At 45.6% G+C, this 19,325-nt stretch overlaps 1 protein-coding gene across 6 annotated transcripts in view; it reads left to right on the top strand.

The window, feature by feature from the left end:
- Positions 1–13,980, top strand: part of RABGEF1 (RAB guanine nucleotide exchange factor 1) — a 78,297-nt gene extending 64,317 nt beyond the window's left edge. For all 6 annotated transcript variants that reach the window (XM_031665444.1, XM_031665443.1, XM_009199658.3 and 3 more), the window contains 4 exons: positions 1,196–1,328; positions 3,165–3,256; positions 8,979–9,235; positions 13,070–13,980. In XM_031665444.1, coding sequence (XP_031521304.1) covers positions 1,196–1,328; positions 3,165–3,256; positions 8,979–9,235; positions 13,070–13,468 — 881 coding nt within the window. In that variant the 3' untranslated portion in view covers positions 13,469–13,980. The remainder of the gene's footprint in view (positions 1–1,195; positions 1,329–3,164; positions 3,257–8,978; positions 9,236–13,069) is intronic.
- Positions 13,981–19,325: the final 5,345 nt, after the last annotated feature.

The raw sequence follows: 19,325 nt of genomic DNA, 5'->3' as shown, positions 1-19,325 counted from the left end.
GGAGTATAGTGGTGTGACCTCGGCTCACTGCAACTCTGCCTCCCAGGTTCAAGTGATTCTCCTGTCTCAGCCCCCGAGTGGCTGGGACTACAGGTGCGTGCCACCACACCCAGCTAATTTTTGTATTTTTAGTAGAGAGGAGATATCACCATGTTGGCCAGGCTGGTCTTGACCTCCTGACCTCAGGTGATCCACTTGCCTCAGCCTCCCAAAGTGCTGGGATTACAGGAGTGAGCCACCGCGCCTGGCCAGTAAGTTCTTTTGTAAGCATATTTTTATTTATTTATTTATTTATTTATTTATTTATTTTGAGGTGGAGTCTCGCTCTGTCGCCCAGGCTGGAGTGCAGTGGCGCGATCTCGGCTCACTGCAAGCTCCGCCTCCTGGGTTCATGCGATTCTCCTGCCTCAGCCTTCTGAGTAGCTGGGACCACAGGCGCCCGCCACCACGCCTGGCTAATTTTTTTGTATTTTTAGTAGAGATGGGGTTTCACTATGTTAGCCAGGATGGTCTCAATCTCCTGACCTCGTGATCCGCCCGCCTCGGCCTCCCAAAGTGCTGGGGTTATAGGCGTGAGCCACCGCGCCCGGCCTGTAAGCATATTTTTAAATATAACATTCTTATACTTTTGTTCTGAGTGTATTTAATGTATTTCTAGTAAATTAGTTTTTTGCTGTGTAGAACGTACTATGAAAACATACTCTTGGCCGGGCATGCTATCTCATGCCTATAAACCTAGTACTTTGGGCGGCTGAGGCAGGTAGATTGCTTGAGCCCAGGATTTTGAGACCAGCCTGGGCAACATGGTAAAACCCCATCTCTACAAAGAAAAAAACCTACAAAAATTATTCAGGCATGGTGGTGTGTGCCCGTGGTCCTAGCTACTTGGGAGGCTGAGGTAGGAGAATGGCTCGAGCCCAGAAGGTAGAGGTTGCAGCGACCCAAGTTCATGCCGCTGCACTCCAACCTGGGTGACAGAGCCAGACTCTGTTTCCAAAAATATATATATATACACACACACACACACACACACATATATATGCACACATATATATACACACACACATATACACACACACACACACACACATATATATGCACACATATATATACACACACACATATATACACACACACACACACACACATATATATATATATATATCTTGATCTTTTCTCTGTCTGGTTATTTCAGTGCCTCCAGAAAGAGTCGAGAAGATAATGGATCAGATTGAAAAGTACATCATGACTCGTCTCTATAAACACGTGTTCTGTCCAGAAACTACTGATGATGAGAAGAAAGATCTTGCCATTCAAAAGAGGATCAGGTAGTTGCTTATTTTGTTTTGCTTTATACTTACTATTTACTAATGGAAGAACACACTGGGGGAAAATAAGGCACCTGCCTTTCAAACCTTAAGGGAAAGCAACAGTTCATGTTCCTGCTTCCTTAGAGTGGAAGCTGCTCTGTTGTGTCAGAAAGACAAGGAATGTGACTTTACCTATTCATCTCTGTCAAAGCAGCTTTTGGTAAGAGTTGTGTTTGGCGTTTGAGATTGTTTTCAATCCCTGAAATCGCCAAGGAATTGGGGGACTGTGTTCTTGGTCCATTACCATTTCCTCAAGCAGGAAGCTGTGAATATCCGTATCAAGGCAGGGGATGTTGGCTGGGCCCAGTGGCTCATACCTTAGTTCCAGCACTTTGGGAGGCTGAGGTGGGTGGATCACTTGAGGCCAGGAGTTCAAGACCAGCCTGGGCAGCATGGTAAAACCCCGTCTCTACTAAAAATACAAAAATTAGCCAGGCATAGTGGCGCACGTCTATGATCCCAGCTACTTGGGAGGCTAAGGCACGAGAATAACTTGAATCCAGGTGGCAGAGGTTGCAGTGAGCCGAGATCGTGTCACCACACTCCAGCCTGGGCAACAGAGCAGGACTGCTTCTCAAAAAAATAACAAGTCAGTGGATGTCATCTTTCCTCATTCCTCCCAGGGGTGCACATTTTTCACCATTCCCCAGTCACATCTTTCACTAGCATTGGATTGATGACATTGCCCACAGCACCCAGTCTTCCAGGCTCACTGGGGCGAGCCCCAGCACTCTGCACTCCAGTTGCGGTGGACAGTGAGAAAAAGACCACCTAAGTGTGAGAACAGGGCCAAGGCTGAGCTGATGAGGTGTTTTAAGGGGAGAGGGGCCTTGGAGTCCCAGGTTCCAGACAGGGGCTGGTACTTGCCAGATCTGTATTGGAAGTTTCACAGCTGAAGTGAGGAGTTGATACTGGGCAGGTTGAAGATACGGAGCCCAAGGTCAGGAGTCAGAAGTAACCAGAGGGGCCCTGGACCAAGATACAGAATGGAAGCAGTAACCAAGCAAGAGGGGAGGCCCGCAGCAGGGTAGTTGGAGTGCAGTTAGGGTGGGACCAGGAAACACACAGTGAGTGATTCAGGCATGGTGATCCTGCCCGTGGCCTCCTACACAAACTCCAGTGTGCCTCAGAAATTGAGGGCTGAGGCCAAGTGCAGTGGGTCACACCTGTAATCCCAGTACTTTGGAAGGCCAAGGTAGGCAAATCACCTGAGGTGAGGAGTTTGAGACCAGCCTGGCCAACAGGGTGAAACCCCGTCTCTAGTAAAAGTACAAAAATTAGCTGGGCATGGTGGTGGGCGTCTGTAGTCCCAGCTGCTTGGGAGGCTGAGGCAGGAGAATTGCTTGAACCCAGGATGCAGAGGCTCCAGTGAGCCAAGATCGGCTCTTCAGCTGGGCAACAGAGTTACTCCATCCCAAAAAAAAAAAAAAAAGGTTGAGGACTGAGTGTAAAAGAACATTAATGCTGTAGACAGTGAGGACAGGCAGCAGCCAGTTCTCAAATGGTGACTTTCAAATACCGAGTGCATTTCAGTGTTGGTAGTACTGTGTAATGTCATTTCAGTCAGCAAGATGGCCTTCCATTCTTGTGATAAGTGTAGAAGTCTCATTTTAGGATCCTAGCTGCATTGTCATGTCATTTGACCTCCTAGTACTTGGAGGGTTGATGTGTGTGGGCCTGGGATTGTCTGAGTGATCAATGATGCCTCAGGCTTTCCCTAAACTGAAGGAGGTGACAAGACGAATGGCAACGGTTCATCCTTGGAGCCCTTGTTTACTGTCTCTCTCTCTTTAGAGCCCTGCGCTGGGTTACGCCTCAGATGCTGTGTGTCCCTGTTAATGAAGACATCCCAGAAGTGTCTGACATGGTGGTGAAGGCGATCACAGGTCAGTGAAACCAAGAGCCTTTTTATTGGGATGTTTTCCCCTTAAGGGTAACATGTTGCTGTAATATTAGTCTATACATTTGTAAAATGCAGATTGTCGAAGGTACATTGGAATGTAGTAAAAGTGATTTGTGAGATTGTTAGTTTTATGAATTTGATGGCATTCAGAAGAGCAGGTTAACTCTTTTCCCCCTTTATTTTCAGGGATTATGGTCCCGTTTCTTAGGCATTGAACTCAACTAAGGTCAAATACAGAATAAATATTTTTTTCTCTTTTTATTCAGCTGACTGTTCCCATGATAGAACAAATTTGTTCCTTTTTTTTTTTTTTTTTTTTGGAGATGGAGTCTCGCGCTGTCGCCCAGGCTGGAGTACAGTGGCGCGATCTCGGCTCACTGCAAGCTCCGCCTCCCGGGTTCACGCCATTCTCCTGCCTCAGCCTCCGGAGTAGCTGGGACTACAGGCGCCCCCCACCTCGCCCGGCTAGTTTTTTTGTATTTTTTAGTAGAGATGGGGTTTCACCGTGTTAGCCAGGATGGTCTCGATCTCTTGACCTCGTGATCCGCCCGTCTCGGCCTCCCAAAGTGCTGGGATTACAGGCTTGAGCCACCGCGCCCGGCCTACAAATTTCTTAAGTTTCAGTTGCATTTATATATTCAAAATAATTTTGGAGAGAGGAAGGGAACTGGTAAGGCAAGGTAATCCCCATGCTGGAGGAACATATTAAAATGATGCCTCTGACTGGTTGTTAATTAGAGAAGCGCTGAGAGTTATTTTTCTGGTTTGATCGTTAAATAAATGAAGTGCCCCAGGTTGATGTGGCGCTGCCGTTCTAGACAGGTCCAGCCTCCTTATAAGGTTTGTTTGTCATTCATGGGAATGACCCAGCAAGACTGCAACACAAACGTTTCAATTAAAAAAAAAAATCTTAATGAAGGGATGTTCAACTTTGGCCAGTGTCTCCTTTATTAGAAAGAAGACTTAGAAAGTCTTGTTCATGTAGACATTGTTAATGAAATTCTACTGGAAAGGAAGCGGGTCAGTTGATTAGTAGTGTTGGAGGCTGGCCATCGAGTAGGCTCCTTTTGTTATAGGAACCAGAGACTCACTCAAGCCACAGGAAGAGATGGAGGTTTGCTGAGGGTATTATCAGGATTATAAAGGAGGTGAAGTCTCTCAGGACCCTACCCCCCAGGTTCCTCCAGGGAGTGGGCTATCTTACTGCCTTTACAATGGCAAGAAGGTCTGCTCCAGGCATTCTCTGCTGATGTGATTCTTCCACTTTCTCGGGTTCTGCTTCTCTTTGTGTATCTTCACATGTCAACTCCTGTTATTAAGTAAATTACTGGTTTCTATAATTTCCTGTGCAAGTTCTGGAGGTAGAATCCAAGAGGCCCAGGTCAATACTATTGTGTTTTTTTCTTGCAAGCTTTTCTGCTAGGCTATGGCATAGGTCATGACTACTCTGCCTCCTGCACCGTTTGCTCCGGGAACCTCATAAGAGGTTGAAGGTGGAGGCCTTCTAAAAGCCTGAATACAGACCTGGGACTTGTGTTTTTTCTGACTCTTACTAGAAAGTTCAAGATCAGCTGGTTTATATTTAGAGTGTTCCATGGGAGTTTTGTCCAAGCCAACGTAGCCTTTACGGCCTGTTGCTAACAGGGAAGTCCCCAGGCTTCCTGGCCTCTTTCTCCCAGGTAGGGCATGGTTCACTGGGGCATCAGCTGGTAGCAAGTGTTTGTTGTGACTCATCAGTGGTGAAAGTAGAGGTGGGTGGCCTGAGGGATCAGGGAAGTGTATCTGTGTTCCCCGAATAGTGGGACTCGATACGAGAGGCTGCCCATCAAGTTACGCAGTGTGGGTCACATTCTTCTAGGGCAGGAGACTCATGTTCTGGGCTGACAAGTAACAAATACGAGGTCTGTTGAAGAGAACCGCATAAAATTTTGAGAGTCTTCAAGGCCTCTGCCCTGAGGTCGAACACTCTTCAGGACTTCTGAAAGGAAGAGTGTGTCACCCCAGGAAGGGGACCACAGAGTCCATCATCAGCTCCAAGAGTTTAGGACAAGGAGAGTGTCAGGGCCTGTGGCTGATGGTGGAAGTTTCCCTTTCTCTCTCTGTTTTGTTTAATTTTTAATTTTTGTGTGTACATAATAGGTGTATAGATTTATGAGTTCCATGAGCTATTTTGATCCAGGCAGGTAATGAGTGGTAATTGCCTTAGGGGAAATGGGGTCCATCCTCTGAAGCATTTAGTTGTTGTGTTACAGACAATCCAGTTATATTCTCTTAATTAATTTTTAAGGTACAATTAAATTACTTTTGACTATAGTTCCCCTGTAGTGCTAGCAAATACTAGGTCTTATTCATTCTTTCTAACTTTTCTGGTTATCTGGTTACCCCTTGGCCACTATACCCCACTATCCCCCATGCCCCGCACTACCCTTCCCAGCCTCTGGTAACCATCCTTCTGGTAAAACATGCTTCAATTGTTTTAAGTTTTTAGCTCCCGCCAATGAGTGTGAACATGCGATGGTTGTCTTTCTGTGCCTGGCTTATTTCACTTCATAATATCCTCCCGGAGTTTCATCCATGTTATTGCAAATGACTGGATCCCATTCTTTGATATGGCTGAATAGTACTCCACTGTGTGTGCACGCCACATTTTCTTTATCCATTCATCTGTTGACAGACACCCTTTCCCATTTGGCTTCGCCTGCATGACTTCTGTGTGGCTATGGGGGCAGTGGTTCTTAGCCAGGCACCAGTGGTCCCCCAGAGACATTGGATAGCATCTGGAGACTTATTTATTTATTTATTTATTTTTGAGACAGGATCTCTGTGTCACCCAGGCTGGAGTGCAGTGGCACGATCGTGGCTCACTGCAGCCTTGACCTCACAGGCTCAAGCGATCCTCCCTCCCCAGCCTCCCGAGTAGCTGGGACCACAGGCACGTGCCACCACACCCAGCTAATTTTTGTTCACATTCTGTAGAGACAGAGTTTCATCATGTTGCCTTGGCTGTTCTCGAACTCCTAGACTCAAGTGATCCTCCCACCTTTACCTCCCTAACTTACTAGGATTACAGGTGTGAGCCACTGAGCCAGGGCTGGAGACATTTTAAAATGTCCAGCTGTGGGGGTATTATTAATATCTAGTGGGTAGAGGCCAAGGATGCTATTAAACATTCTACAATGCACAAGATAGTTCCCTACAACAAAGAATTATTCAGCCCCAAATGTCAGGAGTGTCCATGTAGAGAAACCATGACCTGGAGGTATAGCCTTTGATTTCACAACTCCATTAAAGATAAGCCTGGACACCCGGACCCAGCAGAGATGGAGCACACACTCAGCCCTGTGCTTCCTATTCACGACAAGGCAGAGCCCTGGGAGAAGACATAGAGCAATTATGCAGGGCTCTGAAGAGTAAATCATAGCAGGCAGGCTGGGGAGGGAAATTATTAGACAGCAGTGAGTTTCCTGGGTGTTGCTTTCTCCTCGCGTATCTCCTAGTTGAGACTTTGAAGCAATGCAAATCGTGGAATCGCACACCAGGATGGGAATCCAAAGAGTTCCATGAAGACTTCCTTCAGGCTGGAGGATGCTAGGAAGGGGTATCTGCAGGATGAAGCATGTGGAAGAAGTCCCTGGGGGTGTTTATCTTCCTTTATTCTCCTTTTCCTTCCCTTCTCTCCCTTTTTCCACCCCAGCCCTGCCTCATGGCAATAGCAGCCACACACACATCCAGATAAAACATAATTCACTTTTTACTCGCTTTCAAAATGTCAACAATAAAGATGAATAGGATGCCAGATGAAAGAACACTGATAAATAAAGATTAACAAGAAAGTGGTTTAAACTTTAAAAGAGAAAGAAAAAATCAATAAAAGGTAGAAAGCTAAAGATAAATCAAGGTAGTAAAAATGGCTTTAAAAAATCTTACCCAATCTTACCCAATTCTTATGTATAATAAGTTCCATATAAAAAGAAAAATAAATAGATCAGTATAACAATAATTATAACCCAGAATTAAAGGATTAAAGGAAGCAGACAATAAAATAAGCAAAAATTATGTAATTCACACAGTAGCCTCATAAGTAAGGGAGTAAAAGCACTCATAAGTTAAAATAAGGCCTGTGCACTACCTAGCACATCTGTCCCCTACACGTTGTCTTTCATAGCAGATGGGCCTAGGAGGCGACCTCAGGGATGATCTAAGAACAGAAAGAACCCTTTGGTAGACCCCACTGCCTGGCCCGAGTCTGAAACTTTTATTCCTGCTAGTGGCAAGAATTTGGTGTAAAATTAAGCTGCCTTGGCTATTTTATGATGTTCCAAGTTGCCGGCAGATGTGCACCCCCAGAGGCACGCTCCCTCTCCAGCAGTGCTGTCAGCGTGTGTTTCAGCACCCTTCGCTGTCCCCCAGGCTTGTTGGAAAAGAGTGGGCGTTCATGAGAGCCCACTGCTTGGACTTAGTGGTAGTCGTGGGTAGTGAAATTTTTCCCTGGGAGAGGTAAAATGTTATTTTGAGATTAAATGTATTCCCTTGCTTGATCCCCTCTGCCAATCAGCAGGTGTGAATGTCGTGATTTCTGTAGCTAGGGGAGATCCACATGCTGGAGAGTTGGTCACTGTAGACCTAAGTGTGTTGGATTCCAGTAGCTGTTTTTTTTTAAAAAAAAAAAAAAAAAAACAGGATTTTGCTCTGTTGCCCAGGCTGGAGTGCTGTGGTGTGATCACTGCAGCTTCAACCTCTCGGGCTCAAGCCATCTTTCTGCCTCAGCCTTTCGAGTAGTTGGGACTATAGGCACACACCACCACACCCGGCTAATTTTTGTATTCTCACATCCAATACAAAGGTGCTTTGTGTAGTAACCACATTTCTAAATAGCAGTATGCAAACTGGGACTGTCGAAAACATTCTAAAATGTAACAGAGGCACAGAAGCAGTAAAAAGACTCTTCATCAGACAACTTCTTCCTTCTCCATGGAGCTCAGAGGCAGCTTACATTGTGATTAGAAGTGTGGGCTTGGCCAGGCATGGTGGCTCACACCTGTAATCCCAGTACTCTGGGAGGCCAAGGTGGGCGGATCACCTAAGGTCAAGAGTTCGAGACCAGCCTGGCCAACATGGCGAAACCCCGTCTCTACTAAAAATACAAAAAGTAGCTGGGCATGATGGCGGGCGTCTGTAATCTCAGCTACTTTAAAGGCTGAGGCGGGAGAATCGCTTGTACCCAGGAGGCAGAGTTTGCAGTGAGCAGAGATCATGCCACTGCACTCCAGCCTGGGCAACAAAGAGTGAAACTCCGTCTCAAAAAAAAAAAAAAAAAAGGAGTGTGGGCTTTACAGTCAGGTAGACATGGTTTCAAATTCCCACCCTGTTCCCTACTGTCTGTATGATCTTGGGCAAATCATTTAACCTCTCTGAACCTCAGCCCCCTCATCACTAAAATAGATAATATTAATAAGAGTATCCATTGCATAATCTGAGGATTAGAGAAATGTGCTTGTAGGGCACACTGTGTAGTACCTGGCTCTTGGTTCTGTTTTATGTGAGTGTGGGATCATATTTAGTAAGTCATGTATACACTAAGTTAACTGCTGGAAAGGGGGTTAGTGAGGATTCCTTCATAACTTTAGAGATAAAACATGATTTTCCTATTGCTTCTTTTTTGTGATTCTTTTCTCATGGGAAATACTGTCTTTTCTGCTTTGTAGATATCATTGAAATGGATTCCAAGCGTGTGCCTCGAGACAAGTTGGCCTGCATCACCAAGTGCAGCAAGCACATCTTCAATGCCATCAAGATCACCAAGAACGAGCCGGCGTCAGCGGATGACTTCCTCCCCACCCTCATCTACATCGTTTTGAAGGGCAACCCCCCACGCCTTCAGTCTAATATCCAGTATATCACGCGCTTCTGCAATCCAAGCCGACTGATGACTGGAGAGGATGGCTACTATTTCACCAATCTGGTGAGTGAGTGAGTTCTTGGTGTTGTAGAGAAGGACTAGGAAGGTGGTGGTTTTGGGGATGTGACAGGTGACTCAGGCCCATGACAGGTGAATGCTCCTGTTTGAGAAGGCAGCATGACTGAGGAAGCTCACTTTGCATCAGGGAGCACAAGGACCAGGCCATACAGACACTCTGCCTCCCAGCACTTGATCAGAGCTTGTTTTGTCCTACGGAAACAGATGACATGTGTTGGGCATCACTCCCCACGGTCCTGGGTAGAAGAGTCCTTCACTTGGCTGGGCCTTTTCAACCATGAAGAAGGCAAATTATATTTAAGTTAATAAGGCTGAATATTTCCCTCATTCATTCATTCATTCATTCTACTACAGAGTCTCACTCTGTCACCAAGGCTGGAGTGCTGTGGTACAATCGTAGCTCACTGCAGCCTTGACCTCCCGAGCTCAAGAAGTCCTCTCACCTCAGCCTGCTGTGTAGCTGATACCACAGGCATGCACCATCACACTGGGCCAATTTTTTCGTTCTTTTTTTTTTTTTTTTTTTTTTTTAAGAGACAGGGTCTCGCTGTGTTGCCCAGACTGGTCTCATACTGCTGGACTCAAGCAATCCTCGCACCTCGACCTCCCTAAGAGTTGGAACTGCAGGCATGAGCCGCCACTCCTGACATGAATTCTTCCTTTTTCTTCCTACTAAACTCTGCTTATTTGCTTTCAAGGGAATGTGCTATGAAGCTAATGAATTTGGAGCCTTGGGGCAGCTTATGGACTTGGTTTTTTGTGTTGAGAGCCTGGGAACTAAGAGGTGGGGAGGGGAAGCCAGGGTGCATAGGGGGCATTTCTGATAAATTGCCAAAAAATGTCTCAAGCAGGTACTTGAATCTTTTGAGACTCTAAAAATATGTCATGATTTATTTCTAGATTCTAAGTATATATTCACATTTATACCTACTTTTGTATTTGTCACTTTTTTTCCTTTTCCTGTAAGTAGATTCCAAAAATTGTATAAGCCTCAGGTTCCTTCATACCTGGACCTGCCCCATCACTCATCACCCTCCACCATTGTGTTCAGCTATGTGTCACTCTAGTCACCAGCATCTCGGGAGTGATTTGCAGGTGGAGGGACTTGGGAATGCTCTTGATCAGATGCTTTGACCTTTATTCACACTGTTTTCCATCCTCCCAGGCACATGGTGGTTTAATCCATAGTATTAAAGTTTCAGTGGCCCATATAGAATGAGATTAGAAGTACTCATATATCTTTTTTTTTTTAATTTTTATTTTTTGAGATGGAGTCTCGCTGTGTCACCCAGGCTGGAATGCAGTGGTGTGATCTCAGCTCACTGCAACCTCCATCTCCTGGGTTCAAGCGATTCTCATGCCCCAGCCTCCCAAGTAGCTGGGATTACAGACGTGTGTCACCATGCCCGGCTAATGTTTGTATTTTTAGTAAAGACGGGGTTTCACCTTGTTAGCCAGGCTGGTCTCGAACTCCTGGCCTCACGCAGTCCACCCACCTCAGTCTCCCAAAGTGCTGGGATTACAGGCATGAGCCACTGCACCTGGCCTCATATTTCTTAATATAAATGAAACATACACTTGCTTGCGAGGGAAGAGCCTTTTGGATTCAGCTCTTTATCCAGAGTGGGTCAGACAACCTGGAAGTCCCTGAGAAGTGTGGACATGGCAGGTAGTGAGAGAAGTGAAGGAGGACCAGGACACATTCAAGCGTAGCCACAGTCACTGACAGTAGAGGTGGCTGGCTTGCACACACTGAGCAGCTTCTAGGGCCTTTGGCCTGCAGCCTTAAGTACATTTGTGCCTTCCCTCTTCATCATCTTCTGGCCTGACTCAGAGTCTGTCTCGTCCCCTGCACCCACTGCTCCAATGAAACTGCTCTGGCAAAAGTAAAAAGTTTCCAGCTGACAAACCCCGCGGGCACTCGCAGCCTTCCTCTTCCTTCGCTTCTCGTAGCACTCTCCATGAGTCCTTTGTTCTGCAACTTGTTCCTTGGCTTCCACAATCCCACTACTTCCTTGTCTCTTTGTAAAGTCTGTGTCTTCTACTTCCACCTTGAATTGTGTCATTCCCTGGGACTCCATCGTCTCTGCATCTCTTCCTGCACCATCTCCTCTGTCAAAGAGCTGTCACTTACCTGTGCAGTGATGACCCACAGCTCTGTGTCACCTGTCTTGACCTCACACTTGTATCGCACCTCAAATATAATTTGTTTAGAGCTACGTCCCCTTCAGATGTTTGTTTCTTTTCCAGTATTCTTTATTTCTGTTAGTGGCCATGCCATGTCTCCATTCACCTAAGTGAGGAGTTAGAATCACCTCCTCTCTCCAGTCACAGGGGCCACAGCAGCTCCACACACACCATGAGCCAGATGGGCGTGTGCTTCTGTTCTCCTCGGATGAATCACATTTTTCTTTTTCTTTATTCCTTTTCTCTAGAAGTGAGGTTTCCACCCCAACTGTTTCCCAGGCTGGTCTCGAACTCTGGGTCTCAGGCCTCCCAAAGTGCTGGGATTATAAGCATGAGCCAACACACCCAGCTCAGATGTCTGTTGAATTGGGCATTTGCAGTGGCATTTCTGTGCTAATAATTGCTACCATGTATTCATTGCTCACTGCAGGCCTCTTGGAAGCCCGTGACATGTGCTATGTTGTTAATTCTCACAATAAATCTGGATGGTGGCCGGGCGCGGTGGCTCAAGCCTGTAATCCCAGCACTTTGGGAGGCCGAGACGGGCGGATCACGAGGTCAGGAGATCGAGACCATCCTGGCTAACACGGTGAAACCCCGTCTCTATTAAGAAATACAAAAAAAAACTAGCCGGACGAGGTGGCGGGCGCCTGTAGTCCCAGCTACTCGGGAGGCTGAGGCCGGAGAATGGCGTGAACCCGGGAGGCGGAGCTTGCAGTGAGCTGAGATCCGGCCACTGCAGTCCAGCCTGGGTGACAGAGCGAGACTCCGTCTCAAAAAAAAAAATAAAAAAAAAATAAATAAATAAATCTGGATGGTATTTCCCCCCATTTACAGGTACAGAAACCTCAGAGAGCTTAAGTAACTTTCCCAGGGTCACTCACTGTTGTTGTTAAGTGAAAGAGGTGACAGTCAACTCAGGTACTGTCGCTTCACAGCTGTTCTTTTTTTTATTTTTTTTTCCTCCTGAGACAGAGTCTTGCTCTGTCATCCAGGCTGGAGTGCAGTGGCATGATTGCGGCTCACTGCAACCTCCGCCTCCCAGGTTCAAGCGATTCTCCTGCCTCAGCCTCCCAGGTAGCTGGGATGACAGGCACCATAACTGCACCCAGCTAATTTTTGTATTTTTAGTAAAGATGGGGTTTCACCATATTGGCCAGGCTGGTCTCAAACTCCTCACCTCATGATCCACCCGTCCCAGTCTCCCGAAGTGTTGAGATTACAGGCTTGAGCCACCGGGCTCGGCCTGGAGCTGTTCTTTTAACCACTTGGTGTTAAAATATTTATTTGAGGATCAGAGGTCCGTGTGCCACACCAGTGTCTTGAGGACCTACACCCACTGTATCCTGGGTGGGGATAGCAGGTCTGGGAAGACTCAGACAGAATGGCTTCATGGTGCACCTGGGGAGGCTGCACCCAGACATTGGCCCCAGAGCTCCTGGGAGTGTACAGGAAGCATGACCGGGGATAGGAGTAGGTAATTTTCCAGGCTGAGTTACACGGAAGTTCATGAGTTTGTTTTGTTTACTTTTGCTTCTATTTTAAATTCTCTGTGATCAAAAGATTTTTACAAATCGATTGGAGTATGCGTAGCTTTCCTAATATGACTGTATTAACGTCCTCTTCCTGTAGTGCTGTGCCGTGGCTTTCATTGAGAAGTTAGACGCCCAGTCTTTGAATTTAAGTCAGGAGGATTTTGATCGCTACATGTCTGGCCAGACCTCTCCCAGGAAGCAAGAAACTGAGAGTTGGTCTCCTGATGCTTGCTTAGGCGTCAAGCAAATGTATAAGAACTTGGATCTCCTGTCTCAGTTGAATGAACGACAAGAAAGGATCATGAATGAAGCCAAGAAACTGGAAAAAGACCTCATAGATTGGACAGATGGAATTACAAGAGAAGTTCAAGACATTGTTGAGAAATACCCGCTGGAAATTAAGCCTCCAAATCAACCGTTAGCAGCTATTGACTCTGAAAACATTGAAAATGATAAACTTCCTCCACCACTGCAACCTCAAGTTTATGCAGGATGATCACAGTTTACATGGAGAGTATTTATTTGAGCCTAAATTGTAGGTAGCCCTTACTACACTCAACTGATTGGGATCTAGAATGTAACTAAATTGCTTATAAATGTCAGAGCATTTTTAAAGGTACAGTATATGGGGATTGTTTTGTTTTGTTTTTCCTAGCAGGGGAAGCTTAGTTAATAATAAAATACTATTTATTTGAGTTACTGATACAGATTCATTTAAGGCTTGTGTGCAAATTTTGTCTCAATCTTTTTTCCCTCCATGATTCTCCTATGTGCTTCCTCTGGCATTCACTGTGGTTTGGTAAATAATTGCCTTTTAAAGGACAAAACAAATGAATGCTACAAAGTGTATGTCCACAGTTCGAAATAATTTTATAATTGTAAAGATAGAAATTATATTGATAAGTAAATATGTAAAATTGTAAATATGTAAAAAAAAGAATGGTGTCTGCTGTGCATGGCATTTTATATGTTAATTTTTTAGTTTAAAATGAAGTATATTGAATGTTTGCCTTTAGCACCATTTTATTTGGTTTGTCCTACTAAAATGACTCAAGAAGTGTTTAGACAAACTCCCCTTAAGATGTGCACTCCATCTTTAAGAACGTATTAGCCCTAACTTTGAGGTTCTTTATAGTCAGAGACTATGACACCACTAAGGTTCAGAATAAATTTTAGGCCACATAAAATTGCTGTTTAATGTAGTCAATGGAAGACTTTAAACCATGCTTCTAGCTTATTTTTCCCTCATTCATTCAGCAAATCTCTGTTGGGTTCTTCAGTGAGAAGGAGCAGGCACTGGGCCTGGAATGGAAGGCGGGAATGAACTGGCCTCCCATGGTGAGAGGTGACAGGGTCCCTCAGCTGTGAGATGCAGGGGGCGCCTTGCAACCTCCATAATGTACATTTGACTCTCCAACAGTCCAGACACATTTTCTGAACCTCTTTCAGCACATTTCAGCCTCGGGACTGTTCACATTAGTGACCTGAGAGGTGTTTGCCGTGGGGCCACCCCGTGCCTGGGGGAATATCCAGCAACATTCCTGCCATCCATACCCACTAGATGCCAGTAGCACCCCCCAGAGCTGTGAACAGGTCTCTCCAGACATAGTCAGATGTCTCCTGGGGCCATATCACCCTCCATTAAGAACCACTGATCTCTTTTACAAACCAGGAGTTATGCTCCTGGTGGTTAATACGGTGTAACCAAAGAATCTTGCACTCAATGCACAGTGTGATGTTAACTAAATGAGTAAAATATTTAGGAGGCTCAACAGCTACCTGCATTGTAGAACCTTTTCTTATCTCAGAAGAACCTTCCATAACCTAAATATACCATTGATGATGATTCTTCCATTCAGTGACTTCCATAGATTATGCAGCTATACTTGTGAAATAGTGCTGAGGCCCCAGGGCACCGTTCTGGAACAGCGTCACTTCACACAGGCAGCTGAGAAAGGTTCCCTTGCTTTTCCAGTATCTTCCTAAGGATGGATCCCAAAATTGCAGAGCAGTAATTTTGGAATAAAACCAGGGTGGGTATAAAACTTCTTATTCTTAAATTTACATGTAAGGGCCGGGCATGGTGGCTCAAGCCTGTAATCCCAGCACTTTGGGAGGCCAAGACGGGCGGATCACGAGGTCAGGAGATCAAGACCATCCTGGCTAACATGGTGAAACCCCATCTCTACTAAAAATACAAAAAACTAGCCGGGCGAGGTGGCAGGCCCCTGTAGTCCCAGCTACTCGGGAGGCTGAGGTAGGAGAATGGCGTAAACCCGGGAGGCGGAGTTTGCAGTGAGCTGAGATCGCGCCACTGCACTCCAGCCTGGGCGACAGAGCAAGACTCCATATCATCTGTCTCAAAAAAAAAAAAAAATTTACATGTAAGGTCTATCAAGCTTGACACATCTGTGTCATCACGCACTGAAGACAGGAAGCAGTTCACTCAGTCAGCTGGTTCCCAAGCTCGCACAGAAGGTGATGAGTTACTATCAAATGCCAGTGAGAATCTTCGTATAGAATAACCTGGGCCCAAGTGATTTCAGTAAAAAACTTCCCTTTCTTTGGTTTAATTTTCTATGTGCTTTTAGGTGCGAATCCAGATATGTGGTCTTAATTCCCCCTGGAAATACACAGTTCTTTTAGTTACTGTACACTCTGTTTGTTCAATAAACTGCATATCAACTTCCCTCAAAAGCTGACTTTTTTGGGTCTCTTACATACCATAAAGTAGGTCATTGAATTGATTTTTTTTGGAAGTATCTCATATTGGTTAAATTCTTCTGGTATGGACTCTTGCCTTATATAGAGGTTTCTATTTTTCTTAAGTCAGCATCAATACAATGGCCGGAGTTTCTGTTTTTGCAACAAGAAGGTGTTGGTATTTTATGTAGGGTAAATGTGAATGGAATACACCTTTGGAACTGAAGTCGTTATCAATAAAGTTTCATAATCCATCCCTCTTCCAAAAATTGATTTGGTTCTTTCTTAGGAAAATATACATTATTATATTCTCATGCTACAGAGGTTTTCTGGTTAAGCTATACCTAAAAATGAAACATGAGAGACATTTGCCAGTTAAAATTAAGAAGACAAGAATATTTTATTTATTTATTTATTTATTTATTTATTTATTTTTTTTTTGAGACTGAGTCTGGCTCTGTGGCCCAGGCTGGAGTGCAGTGGCCGGATCTCAGCTCACTGCAAGCTCCGCCTCCCGGGTTTACGCCATTCTCCTGCCTCAGCCTCGGAGTAGCTGGGACCACAGGCGCCCGCCACCTCGCCCGGCTAGGTTTTTGTATTTTTTAGTAGAGACGGGGTTTCACCGTGTTAGCCAGGATGGTCTCGATCTCCTGACCTTGTGATCCGCCCGTCTCAGCCTCCCAAAGTGCTGGGATTACAGGCTTGAGCCACCGCGCCCGGCAAGAAGACAAGAATATTTGCTGTCACCACAATCAACCTTGTTCTGGCAGTTCTCCCAAGGTACTCAGTCTTCAAACAGACATAAAAGTAGAGGAAAAAGGAGTTAACATAATCAGTATAGAGCTGTTATTGTCTGGTGGTGAGGACATGAACTCTGGAGCTGGAACACTTGGATTTGGTTTTGAATTTTATTCTGCTAGTTATTAGCTCATTGGCCCTAAACAAATCTCTTGTTTGAGATCCATCAGCTGTGAAATGGGGTTAATAATATTACTGCTTCATGGGGTTGTTGTCCGAACTTAGAAAAAATGATAGCTATTATTTGTAGATGGTTATTTTATGTAGAAAACTCAAGAGAAGGCTGGGTGTGGTGGCTCACGCCTGTAATTGCTTTTGGAGGCAAGGCAGGAGGACTGCTTGAGGCCAGTAGTTTGACAGCAATGTCAGCAACATTTTGTAGAGACCCCCCTCTCTACAAAAACTACTAGCTGGGTGTGGTAGTGTGTACCTGTAGTCCCAGCTATTGCGGAGGCTAAGGTGGGAAGATCACCTAAGCCCAGGAATTTGAGGTGGCAGTGAGCTGTGATCTCACCACTGCATGCCAGCCTGAGATCCTGTCTCGAAAAAATTAAAAAAAAAAAAAAAAAGAAAAAAGAAAACCCAAGAGAATTTATATTGAAACTATAGAATTTCATCTCTATATTAGTGAGAGATGAAATTCAAAAATAGCCATAAAAGCTAACTGTACAAAATGACTTTCCTATATACCATTACTAACCACTTAGCAAACATTATGGAGAAAAAATCAATTTGCAATAGAAACATATAAATCACCTATGGAGAACAAGAGCTTTCAGGATCAATATGAAAAACAGAAAATTGAGAAGCACAAAGGTGTGTCTGCACAGGGTCCCATGCTTGAACTTTAGGGCTTTGTAGCTGCCATCGTGAAATTCTTTTTTGGTTTTGGGTTTTTTTTTTTTTTTGTGGGGAGGGAATAGGGTCTGGCTCTGTCAGCCAGGCTGTGGAGTGCAGTGGTGCGAACATAACTCGCAGCAGCCTGGACCTCCTGGGCTCAAGCTAGCCTCCCATCTCAGCCACCTGAGTAGCTGAGACTACACATGTGCGCCACTGCACCCAGCTAATTTTTAAATTTTTTATAGAGACAGACTCTCACTATGTTGTCCTGGCTGGGTTTTTTTGTTCGTTTGGTTTTTGGTTTTTTTTTTGAGATGGAGTCTCACTCTGTCACCCAGGCTATAGTGCAGTGGCCCAATCTCAGCTCACTGCAACCTTCGCCTCCTGGGTTCAAGTGATTTTCCTGCCTCAGCCTCCCAAGGAGCTGGGACTACAGGTGTGTGTCACCACGCCCAGTTAATTTTTTGTATTTTTAGTAGAGATGGGGTTTCACCATGTTAGCCAGGATGGTCTTGATCTCCTGAACTCGTGATCCACCTGCCTCGGCCTCCTGAAGTGCTGGGATTACAAGGTGTGAGCCACCACGCCTGGCGGTCCGGGCTGGTCTTAAAGTCTTGGGCTCAAGCAATCCTCCCACCTTGGCTTCCTAATGTGCTGGGATTACAGGCATGAGCCTCCATGCCCCGCCCTGCCAAAAAAAGAAATTTGCACTTAGTTTTTTCCCCCCAGGTTCCTCTGTGTGTTAAAAAAGGTTGAATGGGGAACCTGAAATTCCTCCTTTCCTGCTCTTGGAAATGTAGGGCACTTCCCTTTCTCCACAGTGTCAGTAGACGTTGTGTGGAGACTGAACTTCCAGCTCTGCCTGGTGAGAATGAAGTGTTTGTTCCTGTCCTCTCCACCCTCTCTGTGGTATTGGTCGGGGCTGAGAGGGGAGCCTGGATTTCTACCTCCACCCGTGGTAATGAGGTCGCAACTCCCTTTTCCCACCAGTGTGATGTTGGCTAAAGAATATTTAAATCAGATTGAGAGCCTCCTAATATGACACCCCAAACTTTCAAGATACAATAAAAAAATCACTCACCATCTGAGGGCAGTGGCTCCCACCTGTAATCCCACCACCTTGGGAGGCCAAGGTAGGCGGATCACCTGAGGTCAGGAGTTCATGACCAGCCTAGCCAACATAGCCGAACCTCATCTCTACTAAAAATACAAAAATTAGCTGGGCGTGGTGTTGGGCGCCTGTAATCCCAGCTACTCAGGAGGCTAAGGCAGGAGAATCACTTGAACCCAGGAGGCGGAGGTTGCAATGAATCGAGATCGTGCCGCTGCACTCCAGTCTGGGAGACAAAGTGAGACTCTGCCAAAAAAAAAAAAAAACCGCAACAAACAAAAAAACACAAAAAGGCCGGGCACAGTACCTCATGCCTGTAATCCTAGCACTTTGGGAGGCTGAGGCGGGCGGATCACCTGAGGTCAGGAGTTGGACTAGCCTGGCCAACATGACAAAACCCTGTCTTTACTAAAAGTACAAAAATTAGCCAGGTGTGGTGGTGGGAGCCTGTAGTCCTAGCTACTCAGAAGGCTGAGGCAGGAGAATCGCTTGAACCCGGGAGGCGGAGGTTGCAGTAGGCTGAGATCATGCCATTGTATTCCAGCATGGACAACAAGAATAAAACTCCTTCTCAACAAACAAACAAAAAAGTGCTAGCATGTGCCAGACGGATCCCAGACCACCATCTCGCTCTCTTTTTTTTGTTTTTTGAGACAGTGTCTTGCTCTGTCGCCCAGGCTGGAGTGCAGTGGCATGCTCTCAGCTCAATGCAACCTCCGCCTCACAGGTTCAAGCAATTCAAGCAGTTCACCCGCCTCAGCCTCCCAAGTAGCTGGGATCACAGGTGCGCACCACCTCGCCCGACTAATTATTGTATTTTTTTGGTAGACACGGGGTTTTGCCATGTTGGCCAGGCTGGTCTTGAACTCCTGGACTCAAGTGATCCATCTGTCTCGGCCTC

Source organism: Papio anubis, chromosome 4 (assembly GCF_008728515.1).
Source record: "Papio anubis isolate 15944 chromosome 4, Panubis1.0, whole genome shotgun sequence".
NCBI lineage: Eukaryota > Metazoa > Chordata > Mammalia > Primates > Cercopithecidae > Papio > Papio anubis.
Note: the sequence above shows the minus strand (reverse complement) of the source record. Positions and strands in the feature narration are given on the sequence as shown.